Genomic DNA, 11,198 nt, shown 5'->3' with positions numbered 1-11,198 from the left:
TGGACAGCAACTTTGGAAAACACATGTACAGATTTTTTCGGCCTTCCTCTTGTGCCTTCACGGGTTGCATGATTTTTGTGATTGCAGGGGTTGGCTCACGTCCAGGCTTTCTAGGATGCATCTAGGAAGGTTATAGGGTGTGTTAGGAAGGGATTTGCCCATTGGTTAACGTCTCTTTTTCCCCCAGCATCTCGTCCATAGTGCATTTTGTGTCTCGGGTTGCATGATTTATGGTCTAAGGCAAGTGTTCTGATCTTGTCTGCCCTAGAGGCTGTAGCCATGGTTAGAACCTCTCTTTGACATGTCTAGGACGTGACCAAGATGCCCTTTCATGGCTTGGTTCATGTCCTCATCGATTTTTAAAAAAAACAAAGAACAGCGCCCCTTCGGTTTTAAAATTCTGGTTTTGTTGAGAGTGTTGAGTTTCGGTTTTGGGGTGTTAGGTGGGTTGTGGTTGGCTTCTAGCCCTTAGCCATGACTAATACAACACTTTAGCATGTCTAGCATGGACCATGGTTAACCTCATAACCATTGGACCCTTCATTTGACAGCAAAACAAGAAAAACACCCCACGCGAGTGAGGCGTGTTCTCGGGTGGAGCTTGTGAGTGGTTTCGGGTGTTGCTTGGATTGTGGTTGGCCTAGGGCCCATAGCCATGGTTCAAACCATACCTTATGGTGTTGGTAAGAGGCCCTGGTTGGTGGTTCAAACCCCACTGGCCAATAGCCTCACAAACGAAGCACGGATGCATGGCCGTTGCTGCTGTATTTATGTTGGACAGCAGGTTGGTTTTGGTTCAAAGATATCGTTCGAGTTCTTGGTCAGATTTTAGCCTATGGCCTTGGATTGGACAGTACTTTATTGAGTTAGGAAGGTCATGTTTTTGGCCGTTTGTGATTTGGTTAAGTTTAGAGGTCGTACGAGAATTTACGGTGCAATGTGCCAAAGTGACTCTTGAAAGAGCGTTTCATGATTTTGGCCTCCATGCACAATTTTCGTGTATTACAGCCCTATGGTTATGTTTTCTAGTATTTTAAGAGTATTTTAATCATGGCTAAATAATGGTTCGATGTTGGTTTGGGTAGGTACGAAGCCATGATTGAATACTAAGTTCGTTGGGCGTAATTGTCCCGTTTTTGCGTTCAATTACGAGGGTTTGGTCAAGTTAAGTTTATTTGTATGTTCTCATGCTAGGATTAGGATGCACCGAGCCTGGGAACGATCCAACCCATTCGGTAAAATAAAACAGGATATTTAATTATATTACGTGCACAAAATATAAAAGTTTATTTTTGAGATATATGCGATATTGCTTGTGGCCACTTCACGTCATGGGATTGCAGTTTATGGGATTATTACTTCACCCGGTGACCCACGACCGGTTCATGTTCATGTATAGGTACGGATATCCAGTTCAAGGGCTGTGATGATCCCTACCGCCCAGTATACTGTGGTTAGGTCTGATCAGACGATTCACGATTCATGTTATGTTATGTTACGTTACGTTATGGGCCACTCGCGTAGAACATATTCTCAACAGAAAATTTTGATATGCTATTTTATGATAGGGCTCTATCGAGCAAACATTTTACGTACGATTTTCATTTATGCACGTATTTATAATTAATCATGACACGATTTCCATGTTTACGTTACGACACGATATTTTTAAGTTGCATGCAATTTTATTATATATTTACTTGTTATTTCACGATATATGCATGCTGAGTTTTTAGACTCACTAGACTTGATTGTTGTAGGTACTGATGAGGTCGAGACCGAGGGCGGGGATCAGTGAGCTAGCTTGGGTCGGCAGTAGTAGGAACCCGAGGACCTAATGCTTCAGTTTATTTACCATTTTTATGCAAACTCATTTTTTTACGATGAATTATTTTAAGTTGTTGTTTTGAAACAGATATTTACTTCCGCTGCTATTTTGAACATTAAACCCTTTTATCAAGTTTATTTTAGGAATGAGGCATGTTATTTATTTTTAATAAGAAAAATTTTAAATTTTTCCGAAAATTTTCAATACGAAATACGGGCCTCTACAAGTACAGTCCCTTCATCTGATATATCCCGATCAAATCTGCAACCATTGATTTATCGAGGGTTACATATTAATTCGATAACTATGTGACACATATAATAGTGGCATCGCGTGTAATATTTGGAAAACTCCTTCTCCAACATATATCTAATACTCTGGCCAGAGATTCCATGCACTATTATTACTTCAGATAACATAAGATATCCACACCCGTAGGTGAGCGGTGAATCCCCAACTACAATGCACTGGCTCCTATATGTGTCGCAACTGTACCCAACCTTGCCACCGGATGACTCTCCTGGAGCCGGTAAAAGAGTCAAAGCACAGCCCTAGCATATAGAGCCTCAGTGTTGTCCCGAGCCGTAAGGACTAATGGTGTACAATCATAACAACGGACTTATCCTCTCGATGAATGATAACCACTTAGAAAGTCCGAGGGAGGGTTGTTCGGTATAATCATCATATGACTACCCATCTGAATGTTTGGACATCTCTATGCCCTTACCAAAAAACGCAGTACACAACATCACAGATGTTAGTCTCAAGCTCAAGCGACCTTTATCCATGTTTTAGACGGCTGAATCGACTAGGAACGGATTTAGAATATGCAGTGTTTACAAATGAGTTTCAACATCGAATTACGATTCATTTGTATTAAAGCATAATCAAAGACTTTATCTATGCTGCTTGCATGGATATACAGATAATGTAGAGGCCTAAAAATCCTTACTTGAAAATTTGCGGAAAATTTAAAATTTTTCTTTTAAAATAAATGGANACTGGCAAGGGCTATGTAAGTGGATCAGCAACATTATCTGCAGAGGGGACTCTTTCGACTGATATGTCTCATCTTCCCACAATCTTCCGTATGATGTGGAACTTACTCAGTACATGTTTGGATCGCTGATGAGACATTGGTTCCTTTACTTGCGCAATGGAACCAGTGTTGTCGCAGTACAACGGGACTAGATAAACTCCATAAGGAATAACACCCAACTCTTGGACAAAATTCTTCGTCCAAACTGCCTCTTTGGCTGCAGCAAATGCAGCAATGCATTCAGCTCCAGTAGTGGAATCCGCAACGGTGTCTTGCTTGGAACTTTTCCAAGAGACAGCCGCACCATTTAGCATGAATACAAAACCAGAGGTTGATTTTGAATCATTTACGTCACATTGGAAGCTAGAATCAGTGTAGCCTTCCAATTTAGATTCTCCACCCCCATAGACCATGCACAAGTTCTTAGTCCTTCTCAAGTACTTAAGAATATCTTTCACGGCCTTCCAATGCATTGGATCAGGGTTAGCCTGATATCTGCTTGTAACACTCAGAGCGTAAACAACATCAGAACGCTTCAATATCACACCATACATGATACTATCAATAGCTGATGCATATGGAATACGTGTCATCATCTCTATCTCTTCATCAGTTTTAGAACACATAGCTTTAGATAGAGTAACACTATGACACATTGGTAAGTATCCTCTCTTGGACTGTTCCATAGAGAATCGCTTCAGAATAGTATCGATATAATTGGCTTGGGTGAGTCCTAGCATCCTTTTTGATCTATCTCTATAGATCTGTATTCTCAATACATATGATGCTTCACCCATGTCTTTCATGTAGAATTTACTTGCTAACCATACTTTAGTTGATTGCAACAATCCTACATCATGCCCAATGAGTAGGATGTCATCAACATAAAGTATAAGGAATGTCACTGCACTCCCACTAACTTTCTTGTACACACATGGTTCCTCAGGATTCTCAGCAAAACCAAACTCTTTGATAGTGCTATCAAATCTGAGTTTCCAACTCTTTGACGCCTGTTTGAAACCATATATAGATCTCTGAAGTTTGCATACCTTATGCTCACTTCCTACTGATGTGCGTCCCTCAGGTTGAGACATATACATTTCTTCTTTGATGTCTCCATTGAGGAATGCAATCTTTACATTCATCGGCCATATCTCATAGTCATACCATGCTGCTATGACTAGTAGTCTTCTAATGGACTTAAACATAGCAACTGGTGAAAAAGTTTCCTCATAGTCAATTTCTTGCCTTTGAGTATAGCCTTTTGCAACCAGTCTTTCTTTGAAGGTCACTACCTTCCCATCCGCCCCAAGCTTTCTTTTGTAGATCCATTTGCATCCTATAGGAACGATTCCCTCAGGTAGATCTACTAATGTCCAGACTTGGTTTGACTACATAGAGTCCATTTCTGACTGCATGGCTTCAGGCCATTTGGTTGAATCAGTATCAGATATTGCTTCTTTGAAATTCATTGGATCACATCCAACACAATGCTCATCATGGCCTTGTTCATGCAGAAGCGTATATCTTGCAGGTGGTCTAATAACCCTATCAGGCCTTCTAGGAGCTTGTACTTCAACTACTGGTTGTTGGGAATTAAGTTCAACTACTATAGTTAAGGGAGAATCTTGAATTTCTTCAAGTTCTATCATTTTGCCTTTTCTATCTAATAGAAATTATTTTTCCAAAAAGGTGGCATTTATTGAAACAAACACTTTTGTTTCATTGGGATGATAGAAATAATATCAGACAGAATTATTTGAATATCCTACAAAGTAGCACAAAATGGATCTACTATCCAATTTGTCTCCCACTGTCTGCTTCACGTAAGCAGGACATCCCCATATTCTCTTGTAAGAATATTTGGGAGTTTTTCCCATCCATATCTCATATGACGTCTTATCCACTGCTTTGGTATGGACATTATTCAACAACATTGCCGCAGTTTTAAGCGCAAAGCCCTAAAACGATGTAGGCAATTCAGTGAATCCCATCATAGATCGAACCATGTCCATCAGGGTTCGATTTCGACGTTCAGAAACACCATTCAACTGTGGTGTTGCTGGTGGAGTCTCTTGTGATAGAATCTCATTGTTTTTTAGATAACCCAAAAATTCAGCACTCAAGTATTCTCCACCTCGATCAGATCGAAGTGCTTTAATATTTCTTTTTAGCTGATTTTCTACTTCAGATCTGAATTCTTTGAACTTTTCAAATGCTTCAGATTTGTGTTTCATCAAATAAACAAACCAATACCTCGAATGGTCATCAGTAAAGGTAATGAAGTTGGATCGCCCATATTTGTGCTAACACTTAGCGGGCCACAAACGTCTGTGTGGATCAAATCCAGTAAACCATGCGCACGTTCCACGTTTCCATTGAATGGAGTCTTGGTCATTTTTCCTTATAAACAGGATTTACAAGTAGGTAGAGAATTTATGTTTGACAAGTCAAACATGCCTTCTCCCACCAGCTTGTGTATCCTTCTTTGGGAAATATTTCCTAGTCTAGCGTGCCATATTTGTGCGGGATTTGGATCATCTAAGTTTCTTTTGTTTGTTGTTGGAATCATGTTTACTTGGACATTCACTTATCATTTTCAGAACATTTCTGACGTATATAATTTCTTATGTCCAGACTTCTTGCATTGAAATAAATATGTTCTGACTTATCGAGCTTTGTAGGCCCTTTAAGTGTTTTTCAGAGTTTGCCTCTTACTGGGTTTGTTTTTCTTTGAGGGACGCCGCTGCCAAGCTTGAGTAGCGCGCTCCCTCTCCGTCTCTACTCTCTCCAGCAAATCCCTGTTTAGTTAAGCTAAGCGCGCGATGCGAGCTGAATCAGTCGGTATATGTAGAAGTTGGCTCTCATCCAAAACCAAATGATGAGTAATTCGATGCACGTCTTACTCCAGTATGCCCCTAATCTCGCGAAGCTCCTGCTTCTCTAGCTTCTCCCTGGCAAGTTGCGCCTTCAAAGTCGCAATCTCTCTAGCTTGATTGTCTAGCGTGAGCTTACGCATACGAAGGGCAGCCTGAGCGCGAGTATGTGGAGCAGCCATTTCCTAGAATAAGTGGAGCTAAAATATCATAATCGTATAAAGGATAGAAAGGCACAAATAATAGAAACAAAGCTGTCGTAGAATTTTCGATACTGAGAATTTTGCAGAACGATTGAAGAGATAGATTTTGAAGTTGTTCGAAATTTAGGGAACAAATGAAAGTTGGACTCAGATTGAGATGCACTAGGCTTTTGACAAAATTTGACTTAGTCAAATTTTGGCAGTCAAAATCCCAGCAGGATTATGAACCTGACGGCTCTGATACCACTTAAATGTCACGCCCCGTGTCCGAAGCGTCGGTGACATCCGACATTGTTTAACAACAATTAAGCCTCGTATCAAAATACCAAAAACCATTCTTTTTCATAAATAAAGATTGTCTTACATTGACAATAGAAATAAAAATACATCAGCGTTGCAAATGCGGAAACTGAACAAAAGAAAAATAAAGTCTTGATTTCTTGTATCCTACTCGTCGACTACCATCCCCACTAGGCTTCCTGTTTCTCCTCATTCAGTTGTTCTTCAATTTTATCTGAAATTTGTAAAGGATCAATGTTTTGGGAAACACTCAGCAAGTGGGGGGTCGATCGATTTCCAATGATACATATAGAACTTATTCTTTAAAACATTTCTTTAACAAAATTTCAAATCTTATTACTTTTAACTTATTATAACAGAAACGAATCGAAGATGAGACAGAAGTTAACAGATGATTCAGAGCAATTCAGGAACAGATCAGATCATTTTAGATAGACACAACACTGTTACTCATCTCATTTCCATGGTCAAATTATCCCCAATATATTAGTGCTCTAAGGAGTGAGGCCAGAACACGAATTTATACTCACCGATGAGAGCCAGACAGAACATAGTTTTATACCCACCAATAGAGGCCATAAAGAATTACAATTCTCGTCCCATTTCAAATCAATTTGTAACAGTGACACACAGAATTCAGACTTTTATCGAACAGAACTTGTCAGAAATTCAGACGGATACAGCGGAACCAAAGAATTTCGAAGAACAGACAAAGAAACATATCATCGATTGAAAATTTTAAAAGATCATACTGTGATTTTCGAAACTATGTACACATACAAGCATTTCATGTTCTTTATATCAAAGTTTAAAAATATAAAAAGTACATAGCAAAAACCCACTTACCTGATTTGAGAATTATGCTTCGAAAATCTTAGACCTTTGAGCGAGATTTTCTTCCGAAACTCCGACAGCACTTCGACTTATTATTTGAGCACTTGGACTGCACAATGCCTTCTCTCCTTTTCCTTGTTGGCCTTGGCCGAAACTTAGAAGTTGATGGGGGGTGAGGACCGAAATTTTGGTGCCTTTTTTTTTGGAGTATTTTTCCTTCCACCTTGATGTAGTATTTATAGAAAAATTTTGGTCCTTCATCTACCTCATGGCCAAATTCTTGGCCTCCAAGAATGGAGTAATTGTGCTCATAATGGTGGTCAAAGATAACTCAAGCACCAAAGGTCTTTTCCTACATCATTAATGTCATGGTCTCTTAGCTCCTCCCTTAGCTCCTTCATGGTTTAACTCAAAGGTCATCTCTTGCATAATAAGTTTGTCCCATTCCTTGGCTCATCTTTTAGCTCCCTTTTTGGTCTTGTTAGGACAAGCTTGGTTGAGCTTCTTTGAGCTGAAAGATCGAGTCCTTGAGCTGGGGTTTTACTCCTCTCATGACGACTCTTCGATGGATGCGGTTACTTGCAGCTTGGCTTCATGTTGAGTTAATCTCCTAGCTTTGAAGCTACTTCCTCGAGTTAAGTTAGCTGAAAATCTAAGTTCATATTTAAGTTTTAAGGTTAGATTGAAAGTCGTTGAGCTTAGTTTAAGCTAAATCTCAAGTTTGTATTTCTTACATGATTCGCTTCGGATCGGAAAATCCCGGGTTCTCACACCAAGAAAAGTGACTATGAGGATAGGAAGGGAAAGACTTGTTACTGGCCAAACAAGTGATGATATAAAGGCTCTAGAAAAGGGGGGGAAGATCACTTCTGAAACAACTCAACAATTTACAAAAGAGAGATATGGGGAAGATTTGGGAGAAGAGAGTTTCTGGATTGTATCGATTCTTCTGTAAATCATTTCTTGCAAAACTTGTGATTAATAAAAGAGGTTTGGCTGTTCTCCGGATGGATGTAGGCCCTTGCGTCCGAAACACGTTATTCTCGTGTGTTTACGCTCTTGATTGCTTGATTAGTGCTGAGTTCGTATCGGCAAACATATATCTTTTCATATTGGTTGTTGCTAAGTTTGATTCCTCTGGGTAACTCGATTGTTGGCTCCATTTTTTAACAGAAATATATATACTTATTATATTTAAAAAAATGGGGGTTTAAGGATTGCAAATGTGTAACCTTGTAAGCCACTCACGTGGCATTTAAGTAACTTGATAATTGGAGACTTTACAATATAAAATCGAGAATATTCTCATTTTTCCTAAATCATTGCTGTATTCATTTTCACTTTAATCTATATATATCTATAACATGTAACTAAAACGATGGGTTCTTGGCTTTAATCTATTTGAGGACCCATTATCTTGTGTTTCCTGACTCCACAATTCAATAAAATATTGTTTATTAAAATCTACAAGCAACAATGACATTCAAGTAAGATAATGGAACCACTAATGAACATATATCCCATTAGACTATGTAGATTTAATCATGCATATATACGTTATCTTTTACATATAGTATTTTTTAGTGTAGAAAAGTTGGATAATATATAAATTTGAAACTTTTTTTGAAGCAAATTTTTTATAAACTGTTTTATAAATTATTAGGAAAATTAATGAGTCCGAATATCTTTCATCATTTTTAAAATTTATCAAGTCTAATATATCTAGATAAATCTGGAGTCGAACCATGCTATCAATATAAAAAGTTCAATCTTTCATCTATTTCTAGATCTATAAATATTTGTATAATATAAAAGACTCGTAAACAAAGTGTATATATTAGTATGTCAAATATTTTTGGCCGATAATACCCTTCACATATGTATGTATGGTTGAAATATTCTATGATAAATTTCATGTAAAGTATAAACATGTATCTTATTATTTGGTCGTGCAATTAATATTTTTCACGAAATCTATGCACGTGTATATGAAGGATGTATGATAGAAGAAGATGAATATGTTGTTGTCATTTCTGGAAAATGATAAAAAAAAATAAAAAATAAAAAAAAACTTTTAACTCCTAAGTAATATTTTCTTTTTACCTTTGAAATACAATTAAAAAAAATACAAATAGAAATTTATTATAAGTGATAACTAATCTGTCCCTCCACAAAATCTAAGGATAGTATTTAACTAGTTTTTTTTTCATTATTTTGAACGACCATTTTTTGTGTTTAATTTCTACAAACCCTTTTCTTATTTTCTTCTAATTAATTTTCAACTTTCTTTTTTTTTTTTTTTTTTTTTTTTTTTTTTTTAGATTTAAACATTGCTGTTGAATTGCTGTAAGAACCACATGTCATCAACATTCCACAGACCATCCGACGCATCTGCACCGTCCATCCACTGGTTGCAGTTTTGACCCATGACCGGAAAATCTAAGCCATGGTTAAAATTGTAGCTGGCCGGGCTAGTTAAAGACTGATCATGGTTATAACACAGAGGTTGATTGGCAAGATAGCAATCTTGATTGCTTCCCTCGTTAACTGGGTAGTTGTAGCACTCAGTCAGGTCGGAAACCGGTGAAACTTGAGTCCCGAAAGAGTCAGAAGACGCGGCGGCGCTGGAGGTTTCCGGCGTGCAGAAGTGAACACCTCGGCTAGGATCAGGTGGTGGCATCATCATCTGACCCGAGCTCATATCAAGATTATTGTTGTTGTTTTGGTAGCTGAGAGGCCGGTGATCTCCTGTTGCGGTGGCGGAGTTGGTTGTGGTAGTGGAGGAGGAAGCCCCCGCCACCTCTGCAGCTCCTCGGCCCACGGCGGAGGCTGCCTGAATCCTCTCTATGAGCCTCGGCATCCATAGGTACCGCATGGTATCCTTAAATTGTTTGCTATTCACGTCACATTTCAGCTGCTTCGCATGTTTTTGAATTCTGGTTCTCCAATAATTCTTTATCTCGTTATCAGTTCTACCAGGTAAATGTTGAGCGATTTTCGACCACCTACGCACACAAAAAATATTTCAAAATTTCATTAAATCTGTCGTAAGAAAAAATTATATTAAGATACTTAATTGGCTAATAATATTATTAACATATCATACCTATTGCCCCATCGAGAATGGAGCTCAAGAATCAGAAGCTGTTCTTCGAGAGTTATATTTCCTCTTCGAACCTCAGGCCGCAGATAATTCAGCCACCTCAACCTGCAACTCTTCCCAGTTCTCTTCAGACCTGTGACATTAAAATTCAGTTTCCCATTACAAATCTGATGATCATAAAAGAAACCAACTAAAAAGCAATGAAAAGGGACTGAAATAATCACCAGCTGATCGAGCAAGGGAATTCCAGCGGCCATCTCCATGGTGAGCTATGTAGTTGATGAGGATGAAGTCCTCTTCAACAGTCCACGGCCCTCTTCTTAACTCCATTGATTCCTCATCACTTCCACTGTAATTTCTCGAAACTTTAGCATGTTGATCATCCATTTTCATTTTTTACTGTAAATTAAATCTGATCAATTTTTGGCACAGAAAATTTCTTTGTATGGATCAGAGAGAGAGAGAGAGAGAGAGAGAGAGAGATCCTGGGGGGTTTGGTGTTCGATTACAGGGAAGAAGATAAAGAGAAGGTGGGGGTTTATATAGAAGCGCAGGAGAAGTTTGAATAATGGTGGAAAGAAGGTGGCATATGGGAGAGGGTAGCCGCAACGGAATTAATTACACTAATTAATGGTTAATATAATATACTAATTAAATAATTAATTGCCCCCAAACTTAAAACTTGGGGCTTCCTATCTACTATTTGGGAGTTATAAAATATAAAATTCAATTAACTATTATTTAATGGCAGCTTTGGAGTTTGACACTTTGACTTTAATGGTTTATTTGTGCGTCGAGAGATGGTTAAAATATTTTTCCTTTTATTATGGGATATATAAATATATTATTTTAATAAAGAACGCAGAATGAAAAGAAATGTCGGTATCCAATCGGAATTCTTTGTCCGATCAACCAACAAGACCTCCATTAACATAATCATCATAATCACCTGCATCAATCACTCGTAGTGAGTCTAAAGACTCAACACACCATAATCTTGATAACAAGTACTACA

The 11,198-nt window shown here is 38.2% G+C and overlaps 1 protein-coding gene across 1 annotated transcript; it reads right to left on the bottom strand.

Moving 5' to 3' along the window:
- Nucleotides 1-9,232: 9,232 nt before the first annotated feature.
- On the bottom strand, nucleotides 9,233-10,700 carry LOC140959330 (transcription factor MYB108-like). Its single transcript, XM_073417190.1, has 3 exons — nucleotides 10,408-10,700; nucleotides 10,187-10,316; nucleotides 9,233-10,085 (listed from the first exon to the last, which is right to left on the bottom strand). The coding sequence occupies exons 1-3, from the start codon at nucleotides 10,574-10,576 to the stop codon at nucleotides 9,404-9,406; spliced, it is 981 nt and encodes a 326-aa protein (XP_073273291.1). The 5' UTR covers nucleotides 10,577-10,700; the 3' UTR covers nucleotides 9,233-9,403.
- Between the last annotated feature and the right edge of the window lie 498 nt (nucleotides 10,701-11,198).

Source organism: Primulina huaijiensis, chromosome 2, assembly GCF_012295235.1.
Source record: "Primulina huaijiensis isolate GDHJ02 chromosome 2, ASM1229523v2, whole genome shotgun sequence".
Taxonomy (NCBI): domain Eukaryota; kingdom Viridiplantae; phylum Streptophyta; class Magnoliopsida; order Lamiales; family Gesneriaceae; genus Primulina; species Primulina huaijiensis.
This window is presented reverse-complemented; position numbering and strand designations above follow the sequence as displayed.

What these genes read in the sequence shown, in the direction of transcription:
- LOC140959330 (XM_073417190.1), bottom strand. Translation starts at nt 10,576, where the DNA reads ATGAAAATGGATGATCAACATGCTAAAGTTTCGAGAAATTACAGTGGA. An exon ending in TTCCCTTGCTCGATCAGCTG is followed by an intron (nt 10,317 to 10,407) that starts GTGATTATTTCA and finishes TTAATGTCACAG; the next exon opens with GTCTGAAGAGAACTGGGAAG. An exon ending in CATTCTCGATGGGGCAATAG is followed by an intron (nt 10,086 to 10,186) that starts GTATGATATGTT and finishes TTGTGTGCGTAG; the next exon opens with GTGGTCGAAAATCGCTCAAC.